At 38.1% G+C, this 17,008-nt stretch overlaps 1 protein-coding gene across 2 annotated transcripts; it reads right to left on the minus strand.

Moving 5' to 3' along the window:
- Positions 1–829: 829 nt before the first annotated feature.
- On the minus strand, positions 830–16,068 carry LOC141435264 (uncharacterized). Of its 2 annotated transcripts, none has more exons than XM_074097948.1 (17): positions 15,607–16,068; positions 14,511–14,687; positions 13,913–14,090; positions 12,944–13,123; positions 11,811–11,987; positions 9,399–9,517; positions 8,732–8,873; positions 8,226–8,296; positions 7,545–7,764; positions 6,037–6,225; positions 5,508–5,605; positions 4,926–5,045; positions 4,266–4,424; positions 3,834–3,911; positions 3,391–3,462; positions 2,127–2,303; positions 830–940 (listed from the first exon to the last, which is right to left on the minus strand). In XM_074097948.1, the coding sequence occupies exons 1-17, from the start codon at positions 15,835–15,837 to the stop codon at positions 875–877; spliced, it is 2,454 nt and encodes an 817-aa protein (XP_073954049.1). In that variant the 5' UTR covers positions 15,838–16,068; the 3' UTR covers positions 830–874. The 2 variants fall into 2 exon arrangements, with proteins under 2 accessions (XP_073954049.1, XP_073954048.1); XM_074097947.1 differs by having other exon boundaries at positions 15,601–16,067.
- Between the last annotated feature and the right edge of the window lie 940 nt (positions 16,069–17,008).

Consider the following 17,008-nt stretch of genomic DNA (forward strand, 5'->3'; position numbering starts at 1 on the left):
CGCCTCTAGTGGCGAATTCATACGCGATAGCCCTCATTGCAACGGAAGACCAGCGTCGGCCGCTAGGTTGATGTCATGCTTGAGTTGGGACCATTTCGTGACAAAATTTGTCTCGATTCCGTACTTCTTTTTCTCTGCTTTGTAATGTCACGAATTAATGTTTTCTTTCTTTCTTTGTTTATAGCACCAGCAGGGCTACTAAATTCGAAAATCAAAGTTCGTATTGTACTTATGTGTCCGCTGACGTTAATATTATTTCATATGAGAGTGAGAGGGACGGTACGATACGAACTTCGATTTTCGAATTCTACTGGCCCGTTGGCCGACGACGGCCCCCACGGGAAGATATGGGTCTGTACTGTCCCATTCTAATACCGGCCAAGATTCACTTTATGACAGTTTTTAACTAATCAAAAAAAAATGTTGGAAAACCCTGACTGTCACTTCAAAGTTCAATATCAAAAACGACTGAACTGATGTTGATGAAAATATCTAAGAACCATCGCTAGAAAATCTGCTTTAAAAAAACCGCATTCAAATCGGTCCACCCGTTTAAAAACTACGATGCCACAGACAACACACAGACAAATAGACAGACAAACACACAATACAATACAATACAATACAAAGACTCTTTTTTGTACACCAGACATAGTAAGCGATACAGAAAACAGATACACAGAGAAAAAATACACACACAGCGGTAAAACGTATAACACCCTTATTTTTGCGTCGGGGGTTAAAAAAGGAGAAGATTCTACGAATAGAATAAAAAACGAATTATTTTAATGTTACACTTTTCTATTTCAAAGTACAAAACTGTCGTCAGCACTCCTGTTCTATGGCCGATTGTCCCCCGTTTTGAGCTTATGGTTCAAGAGATCTCGTTGTATCTGACGGGATATGTCAGTTGGTTTCCACGATCCCATGAATACAGCTCCTGGAAATAATGTATGTACCTAATTAAGTTCTATAAGTATTAGTAAGAGCCTAAAAATCAAAAGACCAGACTGCTTACGAAAACTTTTACAAATACTAAGGGGCTGTGTGACCCACTGATTAACTTGAACTGACGGATAAATGTGTTGACGTCTCTGTTTGTTTTGTTCGAATAGACGGAGACGGCATCACATTTATCCGTCAGTTAAAATTAATCAATGGGTGCTGAAACTGCCCCTTAAAATGAAAATAAGTCTATAGTAGCCTTTTTAACAATCGGTTGGGCCCCTTTTAAGCGTAACCAACGCAACAATCCAGTAATCAAATGTAAGTGTGGTGCTACATGAACACACATTTGTTCATAGACGTAGCTATCGTAGTTGCGGGTGATCAAATAGTTTGTAGTCCATTTTAATGGACTCGGTAATGTAACGCCTCATTGGTTGGAATACTTATTGCTTTTTCAGGAGACCCACTTGCTCGTTTTCCATCCAGTCTAATAAAAATAAGCTTTTCTTTAGCTTGCCCTGTTTATTTATTTGGGTCAAATCTTGGAAGCTAAATTTGACCCGCTTCCAGCTTTGACATACTTACGTAAATGTGATGACAATACAATAATCTGGTAGTGACATCTTGTTGGTCCTGCCAGAATCGTCTCCGCAGGAGGGAACTCCTCAATGGTTAATAGTACGACTTGAAATTTGGTACGGATATGCAGTTTAAATGACAATGCAAGTAAAGTCAACACAAAAATCTTTTATCAAAAATGAAATTTTTACCAAAAAACTTATTTTAATTCGTTTCAGAGAAAAACTATAAAGTTAACTAATTAGACGACCAGATGGCCTAGCGGTTAGAGAACCTGACTACGAAGCTTGAGGTCCAGATATTTGTATGAAAAATACGAATGTTTGTTCTCGGTCTTGGGTGTTTACTATGTATTTAAGTATGTATCTATCTATATATTATATTATCCGTTGCTTAGTACTACCCATAACACAAGCTTGCTAAGCTTACTTTGGGATAGGTCAATTGGTGTGAATGTCCCGTGATATTTATTTATTAATTAATTAGTAAATAAGAAATACGGACTCACTTTTCATACTTGGCGTATGCTCGACATGTTTCGAACCAATCCGTCGTTCATAATGGGGTTAATAATTATATTATAGTTTACTGCAGAATACCTTGTGATTGTGGTCGTATCCAAGTTGCGTGGTCTTCCTGAATGGGTTCGTGAACTGCAGGGACACTTCCACAGACTTGTCCTGGTACAAATCTACGGCCATGCTGACCTTGCTCTCTCGCTCTGTCGCGGAATCCAGGGCATACAGCACGCCGCAGACTATGAACATTTCTCCTACCTGGAGTAAGTCCAACATATTGATAAACGTACAGGAATTGACAAGATTTCATATTTCTAAGACTATAATTTGATTCGTTCTGTATTCTGGTTGGAAAGAGAAAGACGCTGATATTTTAAAAATTTCGCTACGATTATTTATTAATTTATTACAATTTTTTTAAGATGTGCTTATTCTAAAAGGGCATAACTCCAAAACTACCACACAATAGATCCATTACTTTTGTCTAGTCTCTATTAAAAAAAAAGATCACGTAAATCTTGCTTAAATCTGACGTAGAAGTTGTCAAAATTATGAGAGCTCCTTTTTCTGGTGAAAAAGGCAAAGGAATCATATCTATTCTGTGGTAGTGTTGGCAAATTCAGATATATTTTTTATTTTTTTGTATTTTTTTAAATATAGAGAAATAAATTATAATAAATATTTTCCCATGTTCAGGAGGCAAACCTCTTTCGATTCCTGTAGTAATTTACAGGTGTTCAAAAAATGAAATCTTGTCAATTGTTAGCTCAAAGGTGTTATTAATATTAATACTAATTAAATTACCTATAATAGATTATGTGTATTTTTTTATTTCGTTATTTTCCCTCATATTTAATATCAAATACGGGACTTATCAAGCTTCGACCACATTGCATTTTATTGGAGTCCCAATCCCAAAGTTCTCTTCACGGAACGTAATTTTTACTCAAGAATGGTGCGCCAAGGATCACGTTGAAATAAAAAAGCACAAAAATTTAAACGGGACGAAGGACGATGGATATAGTATTTTAATGTAAGCTCGTCGCATCTTCGTGGAATCCTGTTATAGATAAATGTCGGTGTTGGGATGAATGTTCGGAGGGACGGACGGACGTTGGTAGTGTTGTATGCCGGTGATATGGTGACAAATAAAAAAGACCAAGCGCGGGTTCGAGATACGGCTACTGGTACTTTTCGTGATCAGGTGCGGATAGTAAAAACTCGCACTGCTAAGCAGACATGGCATCCTACTGCAATGTGGTCAAAACGTCGAGGTAAATATTACTAGCGTGATAAGTTCCGTAATTATAATTTGTTATTTAACTACATAATTAAAAATACTCACTTGTTTGTGATTCAACGAAATACTCCACAGGTAATCAATGTTCAAGTCATCTTTATTCGGGTCGAAGCTCAACTGCAAACAAATACCGTAAATATTGAGACCATAGACATTAAATAATTAGCCCGATCTTAAACTACCTACTACCTATTTAACCTACCTACCTACCTATTTATTTATTTGACTTGTACAGTCAAGGGCAAAGATATCGACACGGCCAAAGTTGCAAAAATATGTATACACGGCCTTAATGTTAAGTGCATAAAGTCGAGTATACATATTTTTGTACCTACCTATAGTTGACCATAAGGCCAAAGTTACAAAACATAACTCCAATCTTCTTAATCTTTCTGCACTTCCATATCGTCAAACAGTAGATAATTTTACAGTAAATTTGTTGCTCTCAAAAAATTAAGCTTTTCTTTTATTGTAATATCTTTATTTACCTTTGCAACAGCGGTGTTGTTTGAGTCCTCGAGAGAGTATATCACCCAAAGACCGTTGTCGTCTGCACTAAAGTCGACCTGCATTCAAAAAACTTATTATCAACTTACATGTCATGTATATATTATACATAATAGGTTATCCTCAAATGATTTCATAATAGGTAATATCAGTACGTTTTTGGGTTTAGTTTCACTATATTCAGGAAACTTTTCTACATTTGTTAAGGTTTTCAAACGGAATTTTTGTTTCAACGTCGCGCCTTTGATTCACAGAATGCTAGGTTGGCTGAACACCAGATTCGCAGAATGGTACATTCGCAGAATGTTAGATTCGCAGAGTGCCAAATTTGCAGAACCTGCTTTGAACATCGACCAATATATGGAAGCAAGTCTTTGTCTTCTTTAAAAGACTGACTTTGACTTATCATTCACCTGATTGTGCTGTGCGCTATACAGACGCCCCCCGGCTTTGGGCAGGTGCACTGACTTGATGCGGCCCTGCATGAGATCGTACCGCATGATGTCTCCCGGTTGGCCTGACTCGTTGGCTTGGTAGAAGAAGGACCCGCTGTACACCAGGTGACCATTACCCTGGAGAATGTAGAAGGTTATTTCCCATATTGCCCAGCACTTTGATCAGCGGCATCGGACCTGGAACAGGTCTTCCCGCACACCGTCAAGATAAAAATACTTTAATATTGATATTACGTAAGCTGACATATCTGAAAAAATTACAAACTTAAAAGGTTCAAATCACGATTACAAGCCAGGAATCAAAGGCCCTATGTAAAATACAGCACCGACCTAGTACCGCTCTCCCAGTTGCTTTCGCGCGAGTGGGAGTGAGCAGCACGCCATGAAGCAGTGCGGGGGGGGGGCAGCGTCATGTGTGTCGTGTCAAAAAGATCGAAACTAAGCGGACCGTTTCTGACTTATAATTGTGAGTTGGTGCTGTTCGATGTTATTTTTTTTTCCATCTAATGTATTTTTATGTGTATCGAATATGTGTAAATAAATGCTTCTCTCTCTCTCTCTCTCTCTCTCTCTCTCTCTGTTGAGAAACGCTCGAATGAGCCTTTGATTTTTTCTTACAAAGAATGGCTTCTGCAGTTTGTGGAACTCGTCGACGTGGTCTGCTTTAAAGCTAGTCTTACTCCGGTATTCCCGCAGTCTTTCCACGTCGTTCTCTACTGTCGTCCAAAGTTTTTCTTTCTGTAACAATATATAGTGTGACATGTATCGTTTTAAGTGGAACTAGAGTAGGATGGATTCTATTTGCTAAAATATGTGTGTCGGACATACGTAACTGTTGTGGACGGTTGGTAGCGATACTTAAGTTAAAATATTGTAGATCGCTGAAGTCCCGGCTTTGCACACGTTACCCATTAGATTTGGCAGTGGAAATGAAATATCGGGATTTCAATTCCCAAGGGAATTTCTTAAAGTACATCGTGATCTTCATTGACGTTGCATTCAAAACAATTACGCCAAATGGACGACCGAGTGGACGTAGGCAGGTTGCTCGTCCCAGGTACTGCTGGAGAGACGAGGTCCAGAGAGCTAGACCTTTCGGATCTCGGGGTCGAAGGTAGGCAAGAGCTGGACCTAGAACGCAAAGATGGGCTCACTGCGATCCCTAGTAAGCAGGTAAGTAAGCGATATAATGAATGATACCTGTGCTTCTGTGGCATTGGAGTCCCGGAGCCAGGCTCCGAACAACTCGTCCTTGTAACGGTGGTATACAGGTTTGCCGATGGCGTACAGCTGACAGTCTGAAAGTGTTCATAATAAATGAATCTCCACCGAAATCTCAACGTCCAGGTTTAGAGATATGAAATTTGTGGGTGTTTTACGAGTATGATTAAAGATGTAATACTTGGGAATTTCCATGGGAATTTTAGTGAAATCCCGAAATATCAATTCAATTGCTAAACCTAATAATTTACGTGTATGTTACTCCTTCACACTAAAACGGCTGAACAAATTTTGATGAAATTTGATATGTAGATAACTGTACAACTGGAACACACACACGATTTATCTCGACACTCCCACGGGATCGGGATAAAATCTCAAATAAGGTTTAGAGCTATGCAATTTGCCATACTTAGTATTTTTTTTATAAATTCAGCGTCAATGAAGTTTTCGAAATTTCGTCGAATTTTCGCTGAATCCCTGAAATTACCGGAATAATACGACTTACTGGTGTTCCTCCTAGGTTTATAGTGGGAAGTGCCATTCATTGAAGTGATCAGTAGCTTGGCGCGATCACATCTAGGACAAGTCGGGCAGCTCTCCACTTGGCAGATCTCTTCGTAGGATTTGAGGATGGGGGGCGGATCCCCGATCTCGATGGGATTCTGGATCGGTATCGCCTGATTGGGACCAGGATCTGTAAAATACAATTAAAGTAACTTCTTTACCGTTTTGTAAACTTACAAATGTCGTTAAACTCGAAACAGAAGATCGGTCTTCTTTTTCTTTCTCATATGAATTTTCAGAAAAACGAAGAAAACCGACGAGTCCCGAGTGATGTTAACGTTCTAGTTGTACTGTAATTAGTTTTTATTAATTTCTATGTATAGGTATTATGGTGATTTCTCTCTGTGTACGTGTTTTCTGTATCGCTTACTATTTGTGGTATACAATAAAGATTCATTGTATTTTATTGTATTGTTTAATGAAATAGATAACTTCTGCACAGTATTAGTATAGGAGTCATTTCAGGGTTCCGTACCCTAAAAGCATTACCGCTGATATTAAGAGGTGTGTCAAACAACAAATATAAAATGACCTCAGTCGGCGTGAAGCTCACATTCAGGGCTCGGATTGACTTGAAATTTGGTATACATTATGTAAGTTGGATGACGATAATAATACGAGTATATAATAATAATAAATATTTATTGTACATCAGTGCGTTATATATACTCATTCGATTAGTACAGACAGGTCTGTATAAAGTGGTCGAAGCTTTCGACCCCTAAACTAGGTGTGAACCTGTGTCTTAGGGGCTTAAGTTCGTCCGTATTCTGGGTCGTAACAACTTGGTGTGGACAATGTAACAGCAGGTAAAAGAACTGATGAATAAAGAATAACAAAGAGAAAAAAACCGACCAAGTGCGAGTCGGACTCGCGCACCGAGGGTTCCGTACAAATATTTTTATTTTATGATGTAGCTAAAAATGTATGCTTTTCGCAATTTTTCCTTTATCTGTGCTATAAGACGTTGCTTCGTACCAAATTCCGAGTTCACGGGAAGTATCCTGTAGGTTTTGATTCCCTTGAGTGTGTCGAAAATTTGCAGCATAAACGGCTGTAGGTATCTTTTAATTGCGTTGGCTTAGAAGTTTTATTTTTCCACAGCTCCAAGGGACAGTAGACCTGAGTATTTGATATGAATTTGAGCTTGATAGGTATCAAGGTAGGCGGAGGTCCACGCGTTCCCGAGAAAAAGGGTCTTGACAGACAGACAGACGGACAAAGTGATCCTATAAGGGAACGGAACCCTAAAAATGAAATAAGTAAGGAATTAATTGTAAACCAGTAAATGAGCAGAATGCAGTTACTAAAACTGCACTTAATTAATTTAACAATGCAAACAAGTACCTACAATCAACAAGAAATACAGTCAACACAAAAAACTTGTATTATAATTATGTACGGTACGGTTGTCCAGTCTATAGCCGTTTTCAGTTTCAAAATACTTACACAACAAACGAATATGCCCCTTGACCGTCTGATTCTTCAGTTCGTTCTTGGCCACGCAGCTGTACTGTTTGAGGTCGTGCTCCCTGACTCCTGGTATTTCGAGGCTCATGATCCACCGCCACGGGTCCTTAAGGGGAGTCACCTCAGTCTTGTATCGTGAGCCCTCCAGGGTCACTCCTTCGCTCTCCCAGGCGAGGACTGGCTCGGGCCACGCTTGGATCTGAAATATAATACATATCAGCATCATCATCATATCAGCTATAGGACGTCCACTGTTGGCCATAGACTCCAAGTGCCTGCCAAGCATCAGCAGACGTTCCTGCGCTCCGACTTCTGGTCGGAGGGTGTGGTGTTATTTTCATTTTAGGGTAGCGACAAAGACGACGTTCAAAAATCCCTAATTAGTTTTTTGTATGTTTTGGTTTTAGTTTTTTATCTTATTTGTATTTTTTGTTTATAATATGAATTTCACAGTGCATCGGTTATTTACTTAACTGTATTGATTTTTTTTATTTACAAATAAATAAATAGTAGACCTCCAGTTGCTTCGGTTAGAAGCGGCCTTGTTATTCTATTTATCTGGAATTCGTTATGGTTAAAACTATGCTTAAGTTATATATTGTCTGGCAGTGTTCACATTACACTTTTGTTTTTACAAGGTTTTATTTCGTAGGTACTTACTTCACATTGAATCTTCGCCGTTTTGTTGTACACGTAAGCGATGTTATTTGGAACTCGAATAAATGGGCTGACTGAAACAAAAAAACGGAGGAAAAAGATTAAAGATGATGTGAGATCGAATATTAACCTTAAAGACTTTGTCACACAGAAGTCACCATCTTTATCATCATATCAGCCGTAGGACGAACACTGTATGACATAAGACTCCCCCATAGACCTCCAGTTGCTTCACTTGAAAGCGGCCCTGCATACCCCGTGAGCCTGAGGTTTTGACCAGATCATCCGTCCATCTTGTTGCGCTTGCGTTCTACGCTATGCTTGCTAATCCGTGGTCTCCATTTCATTTCAACTGTTCGCCATCTGTTCTATATGCTATATGGCCTGCCCATTGCCACTTCAACGAGCTACTCCGCTTGGCTATGTCGGGGCGACCCTCGTTCTTCTACTATCCCCTCATTTCTGATTCAATCCCGTAGAGAAACCCCGAGCAGAGCTCTCGCACTCACAATGGACCTCAACGTCAGTGGTCTGGTTGGCAGACGGCAGCATCCCGTTGTTGGCTAGACAGACGTAGCGGCCCGTGTGGTAGCGCGAGACGTGGGGTATGTTCAGGTGGTGACCGCTAACTGATGCGTCGCGCCACGGACCCTGGAAAAAGCATGGTGTTGGTTGGTAAGGATAATTTTCTTTATCACAACCATAATGAGGCTCAGCTGCATATTAGAGTACCAGTACCTAGATATTATCTACTTAGTGTTGGAATTAATTAATGCTATTCGTTTGTACTTTGTCATCAACTAAACCTGGTACGTAACATATAAATTCTAAAAATATGCTATGTTGTGATTCTGCTAAATGAGTTCCAGTGAAATGTTCGGACTGACTGAGAATGGAGAAAAACCTGAAAATTTCATTTTTGCTTCAAACTTTTTTGCTGATGCAAATTCTGAACTGATCTTCAATGTTTATCAGTGTCAATCAGATTACTGGCTCTGTGGTGAAGCTTGTTTTGTAGGAGAATCCTCTTCCAAACCCCTTAAGTCTGTAATTAAGGATGGAAACAATGCCGTAGCATTGCGTTGCGTTGCATGAATTTTGAAGTGAATATGGCAATGGTTTCCCCAGTGTGTGTGCATCATATGGACGGCAACATCGGATGGAATATGATTTCACCTGTATAACAGCGGTACCATCAGCTTTCCTCCACTCCACACTGGGCTCTGGTCTTCCCACGGGGTTGCAGCTGATGCGGAGCGTTTCATCCTCCCGCACTATTACCCTTGTGTGATCCTCTGATAAAAGTTTTATGTTATTAATAATAAATATTTATTTATTATTCTATTAGTAAAACACCTGCTAATGTTTCAAAGTAAAATAAGCAAAAAAAGAATATTGAGACGGATTGTTTGCTAATGTATATTATTTGTTAACTAAGTATAACTGTGATATATAGGTACAACAACAAACACACACACTCAGCAACATAAATTAATACTTTATTTATAAGGCTGTCTATGTATTTATGAGTATTTATATTTGTTTTATTATGTAGATGTGTATTGCATTGCATTGCATGTAACTAATGTAGGTGTATGGTTACTTTATATTTTTTTGTCATTGCTCTAATCAACTGTTGTAAATTATACTACTTGTTGAAATATAGCATTTACTTCTTCTTTTCAAAAAAAAAACATCTGGAAGAGATCGCTTTGAAGCGAAACGTCTGCCTATTGTAAACCTTGTAGTTTAATCCCAGTGAACCTATTTTCTGTGTCCCTTACTATTATGGTGATCAACTGGGTTATTATTTCGAGAGGTTCAATAGTGTTCAGACTCAAATTTTCAGTTATAAAATTAGAAATATATCGTTTATTGTTTAAGTTGCTTAGGATATTATCACTGAAACTTGCGGTAAATACATTTTATTCTATTTTATCTTTTTTTCCACAATAACTTAAATTTTCTGCACAAAAGTCAGTTACGTGGTCAGGTTCGGATTATCCCTGATTACTTTGTAGTATTGTAAAAAATACAAGGTATAGAAAAACTTGCTGTTTAAAACATGGATTGAATGTTCATAATATGATATACCAAGCATGCAAACATAAAAAAATTAGGACATTGATAAGACTATTTTTTTCTACATTTCCCGTTGTTCCAAAATACACCATCATTTTCGTGGTCACACTTATTAAGTATATTTTAAACAAAAAAAGAGGTCAAACCTCCTGTAAATCCTTTTTTAACTATAAGCAACTTTGAAAATAAGACTGCGTCAATATAACGTATAATGTTTATCGCAAGTCATAATTATTTATCTATAATTAATGTAATAAAGGTTCAGTTAGATTTGCATCAAAGATCGAGCGTCATTTTCGTTACGGTTGCGACTTGGTAAGTATTGGGTAAATAAATATAATGTTTTACTGGTGCTGTGTCATTTGCAGTTAAGTTATTCAATATTGATTTCATTTGCTTCAAATCTATAGGATATTTACTGCAGAGCCGCGAAAGTAAGAGCTTTTCAATTTCGTGGTCATCATTTTCGTGGTCCTATGGGCCACGAAACTGATTAAAGACCACGAAAAAGATGATTTTCCCTACAAGTAGAAAAAATACAGAACACTTTTTATAGAATTTTCTGCTTTTTACAGTGTAATCGTTTATGCCGTTATTGATTGAATTGATTTAAACGAAGAATGGTTGACCGTCAACAACATTTGCTCCAGGTGTGGTTATAGGAATTATGACCAGTGCGTCGCCAATTTTGTTAACTGGCGAGAGGTTCAAGAATTATTTTGCCCTGAATGTACGTGTGAAATGTATATATCTAAATATTAAAAGAAAACTTCGTCATTTACAGGAGCATTTTGTTGTAACATAATTTCGTTCTGGTTTACCGTAGACCTGCACGGGGGGGAAGGTATTGAAAACTGTTTTGGTTTGTGAGTTGAAGTTATTAATCTTACTTTAATTAAGTAATTTCTACATAGTATTTAAAAGGTTACAAAAATGAAATTTGAAGTCGTCATTTCGTGGTCAAGTTTTAATTTTTTTTATATAGATATCGATTGTCTATTTCTGTTGATACCTGATTAATTAAATAATGCTTATTCGTTTTCTCATTATGATCGGATTTTCATTCAAATAGTACAATTATAAGATTTTAAAATAAACAAAATGTTCTTTTTCGTGGTCTCGATGCTCATTTTCGTTACCGTTAAAATTGGATTTTTGCTTTTTTTAACCAAAATAAACTTTATCGATCTCTTATAATATAAAGCATCTTATCGGTACATATCCTTATGTTCAAAATAAAACAGACCACATCAAAATGTGTGTTTTTATTTCTGTAACATTTATCTTACACCTCAAATAATTACCCAACTGATCAATTAAGAGTCCGTGTATTATTGTTGGTGTATTGATATAGGGCAAGTAATTCTGTAGTCTTAATAAGCAAAACAAGAATTTCCAAAATAGGAGTATCAGATCAGACATCATTGTCAACAAAGCAACATTTTCTAACGAAACTAGAACCTTCTCCTTTTTGTAATCTTTTAAAAATTAAAACAATAGACTTACGGGCAAAAGTAGGTGGTATCAACAGCTCCTTCTCCTTAGTGTAATTATAGATGGACAACCCTGGCCTCCCCGGCGCCCCATCGCGACCATCATTGCCCCGCTGGCCCTTTGGCCCGCTCAGTCCACGCTCACCCTTCGATCCTCGGAGCCCTGGTGGACCTTGAACGCCTGGTCTACCTGGTGGACGAATAAAATATCATCAATATACCTTAAGTACTAACTAAGCTTACTAGCGAGCTCAAACGAACAGCCATTTTAGTTTGCTCTGCAGGTCATTATGCCGCAGAAATGATGACGTTCGAGTAAACTGGTTCTTGAATGGAGACCGCGTTGTAGAAATAGTAGTATAGGGCGCCGTAGCCGGTGATGCGATGATATTCGTATGCCAGTGGGCAGGAAGGGAACTAAAGGTCGAGTTGAGTAGCGTGCCATGGGAGAGGTCCATCTGTAGCGGTGGACTGACATAAACTGATGATGATGATGCTTAAAGTGATGTTGTCTTTTTTGGACTATTTAGTGAAGAGTGATCGTTAACTCCTGTGAATTCTTACAGCCAAAAGTTTCCATGATAATGTACAAACGAGTGATTTTTCTGTGCACTAAACGTCCGAGATGATAGAGCCAAAATGGGAGCATTCATTTGCACACAAAGAAACAAATAAACAACCTCTCACCCTAAACGCATATACCTTCTCCGTTCCCTCGTGGGCTCGTGGGTGAAAAAACGCTCACCACACTATCGGTCGCTGACATTCATAGCCGGTTTGTAACCAAACAGTCACCAAATTAAACAGCAACGTTTTTTTTTTTTTTTTTCTGTGACTATAATAGTTCATTTTCCCAATTGTTTTTGTATTTTAGCTTAGAAAATACGTCAAAAATATCTCGTATTGGAATTGGATCGTGCCTAGCCAAAGCCATTAATTAACGCTAAATAATAATAATAATATAGAATAGCCGGGTCAAACTCGATGCAGGTAGCACAGAACAGAGAGAAGTGGAGAAAGCTGAAGGAGGCCTACACCAAAATGGTAGAAAATGGCTAAGAAGAAGAAGATGAAGAATAATAATAAATTAATTTATTTCAGCTTAACAATAACCTTAACCCTTAATAACCTTAATCCAAAACTTACCGTCTTTCCCGTCTTTCCCGTTCTTTCCAGGGCTCCCATCCTTCCCTGGCGTTCCATCTCTCCCGTCTCGTCCAGGTGCCCCATCTGCTCCGTTTCTCCCGGACATTCCATCCAGACCCGGCTCCCCAGGCACACCATCCCGACCATCCAGGCCCCCGACTCCGGGAAGACCACGCTCTCCTGGAATGACCGAAAGTAATGGTAGAGTGTTTAGTGTTCGTATTCCACTAATCATTATCATTATTAAAATTATCATATCAGCCATATAGGACGTCCACTGTTGAACATAGGCCTCACCCATACACCTTCAGTTGCTTCGGTTGGAAGCGTCCTGCATCAACCGTGAACCCGCGGCTTTAACTAGGTCATTCATCCATCTCGTCATTACCCCGTCGTTACGAGTATGTTGTGTTTAGTGAGTATGCCACTAACCACGATTAGTTCCTATTTTTATGAGAATTATGAGTTATTGTTAGTAAGAGTATTAGTAAGAGTAGCAACGACGGACTTTTATTTATACTATCTTTTAAAAACTTGAAAATACTTTATGCTATTCCTCTTTGTTCATTTGTTCTGTTTCATTTATACAAAAATACAAACTGAGACATGGATGCACAGAAAAACCAGAAAAAGAGACCAGCACTGGGAATCGAACCCAGGTCCTCAGCAATCCGTGCTGCGTGCTATAACCCCTACACCACTGGACAGACCACTGGACCACTGGACGATTTTTTCATATGCATACATATCTCAGGTTGCTTATTTCTACTCTGCTACTTAAGCAGCAGCACTAGCGACATCTATGTTTCGTCGACAGACGTCACACTCTTTCGGAACTAACCGCTCACCCAGACAAGAGATGTCGCATAATTTGATTGCTTACTAAGCATTGTTTTTTGGAGTCTTTTTGTATTTTTTATTTCAACTCCAAATTTCAAATTTTGTTACGGGGGGGGGGGTACTGAATACCTTTTGGCCCGGGAGGTCCAACCGGTCCTCTGTTCCCTGGTTGCCCCGCGGTGCCTGGCGCTCCCGGGTCTCCTCTCTCTCCCTTAGGCCCTGGTAGCCCAATAGGCCCTTTGGGTCCTTGTACACCTGGCGGGCAGTAGTCTTGCGTAGCTTTGCAGAAACCTTGGACTACTTTATACTGCAAATAAGACAAATGCCTATGTGACGCATGCACAAGTGATATTGGAACTTATTATTTGCCTTTTGCTGTCAAACTCGAGACTTGAAATCTGGCAAAGGTAGCTGGAAAACTTCAATTATTATTCATATTAAATGCAAATCTAGAATTTTACATGGATGTCGATCAGACTTACATAAGCAGTAACTTTTCAAAGTAACGTCCATTAAGAACTTTAATAAACCTATGCATTCTGTGTCCTCACTGACATTCTTCCACTGCAATTCAATTTAATAGTCCGTTTTTCCGAACAGACACAATATAGGACTATTTATTAGTATTCATGTTCAGAGTTAAATAGGCTGTTACTGAACCTCATAAGCACCTACCATCAGGTGAGGTCAATCGTTGGTCAGTTTTAAGTATATATAAAAAACTTACAGGAACCCTGGAGTAGCTGGTGAGCCAGACCCACGTGTCTCCCCCTGGAGCTGGACCTTTGGCTCCCGTCTTTCTCATCTCAGCAGCATCCTTCTCTTCCAGTTCCCCTCGCATTTTCGGGTTGAAGAACTCAACGTGTGGCGCCACTGTGTTGTCTTCTTGGCTTGGGGATGGCTTCTGATTATGAAACGTTAGAAATTACTGATAAATCTTATAATGTCTTTGGCTTTGATGTTTTTTAGTTGAGCTGATTAATAAGGTTATTGTGAAGTCGTATATTATTTTTATACCCTAAACTATTGCACTTATATTCAACTTTTCAAAAACAGTCAATTTAATGATGTTTACTTTAACCCTTTAAAACGGAAGACGGGTAGAGATTTAATGAGTAATTGGTTGAGTTTATGCTTTATTGTGAAAATGCTGTACATTTTGTTAGTCAGAAGTACTATTCAAGACTGTTATATGCATTTCTCAATAATCTGTTTTAACCCGAAAAAAGACAACTGGAAAGCGACTGCCTTTGTCTCTTATTTGCATCAGCAGTTGAGGAGAGGTTCTTGAGCCACCCAAATAAATAAAATTAGGAATTAATAAGTTTTTTTTTTGAACTATTATATCGCAACATAAGCTTAGGATAGAATACGGCTAATTAAGTATGCAAGTAATTTTACTTCGCCGCCTTCACTTCTTTTTGGTAGAAACTGGGAAGCAGCAGTAAAATCGAGTAAAGTAAATCTTGAATCGGGTTTTTGACTTGTAACGGCTCTTTCTCTCTTAGTAAAACTGCAGTCGGCGATTAAATCGTTGGTTCAAAGTCCTTAATCAGTAATCTCTGTTACTTCTGCGAGTATCTGTATTTTTCTGGAAAGATCTTAGTTTAAGTAGGTACCTAATTCTTATTATATGAAAGTAATGGAAATGCAATGAGATAGGTATCAGTTTATTAATAGTTATTAAATTTTAGTTAAATGTCTTCATAAAGTTTATTACAAGTACAGTATTTTCCATAGGTAAGAAAAAGTGTTTTTGGTATGGAAAAAGCTGATATTTCTAAAGTATAAGAATACTAAAATATGAAAATACATACTCTTACCAGCATGGCATCCCTCTTCTTCCTATGTGTCCCCATTTCAACGAGATACGCCTCAATTTTCCTCTCCAAGTCATTCTCAAGAACACTCACAACGGCATCTTTATCAAAATCGGTCCTCCCTATATTGTACGTATGAACAAAAAGGGACAGAACAGCACACGCACACGCAAATATCGAAAGCTTTCGACAGCAAGGCTCCGAAACAGTCTTAAGTTTCGAATCCGGAGGCATTGCTACATTTTTTACCCATCAAACTATAAACTGTTAAATTTGAAACACTAGCACTGATTGATCTCACACACTGTAACAAACTCTAGAACCCATTTAACTGTTCTGTACAAGTTCCAACACTATTAGTCAAATATCCCTGTATTTTTAGCGACCAAAATAGTACGCACGGAGCCAAAGGACAGAGTTATCTGAATGTAATCCGGTCGATGTGTGCCTTCCGGTCTATTGCACAACGGGCTCTTGATAAGGCAATTGAACGTTATTAAAGCTGATTCAATCAGGCAATCGACAGGGCTCTTATGTGTAGTAGCTGCTGATCGAAGGTACTAGACGACATGGAGGATTTAGACATAAAGGTACAGAGAGTACGCCAGTTACTTTCAAAACGTGCGCTCCCAGCATCTAAGGAATATTCTCTTCTTCTCTATCTTCATCTCTCTTTTTCTCAATCTCTTGGCATCCGCGCTGGATTTTAATTTGCTAACTAGGAGATTGTGGGCAGTTTGCAGATAATGCTAAGGTTTTACGAGGAGATGGATAAAAGGAAATCCAGCTTTACGTCTAGTTAGGTACTTACTTGTAAAATGCTAATTAAATATACTCCATATAATTTAACATTTGAAACTTAACGGTAAAATTTGCACACTTTTAAAATGAAACAATGGAACTATTTAAAATTGTGTGAACTTCTATAAAAAAAACATAATAAATAACGCTAATAAATGTACATGTAGGTATTTTTAGTCCATTTGTGTTCGAAATATCGAAAAACGTGTGTTACGATTTGACCGTTAATTCAAACCTTAAATTAAACGGAGTATAGATTTTAGAAGTGTAATTTTACGGTAAATTGGATGTATACCTGTAACGCCACTTTCAATTATAATTATGTTATGATAAATAAAGATAAAAATAAATATTAAGTTAAAAGATTATAACATAATCATCAGCTACATGTAGGTACTAAACTAATACAAATTAAAGTACCTAGATTAGAAGTGATATCTTAAAATTAAGTTATTTTCTCGATATTGATTATGTATAGCCAACCTTTCCTTGTACCTATAGATAAATATTAATCCTAATACCTTTCAAACATCATCAAAAGATTCGCGGATCATTTCTCACAAAACACCCTTCCTTCAAACCTTTGAACTTCCCTCAAAGATTC

The sequence above is a fragment of the Choristoneura fumiferana genome, chromosome 14, assembly GCF_025370935.1.
Source record: "Choristoneura fumiferana chromosome 14, NRCan_CFum_1, whole genome shotgun sequence".
In the NCBI taxonomy this organism is placed as follows: Eukaryota; Metazoa; Arthropoda; class Insecta; order Lepidoptera; family Tortricidae; genus Choristoneura; species Choristoneura fumiferana.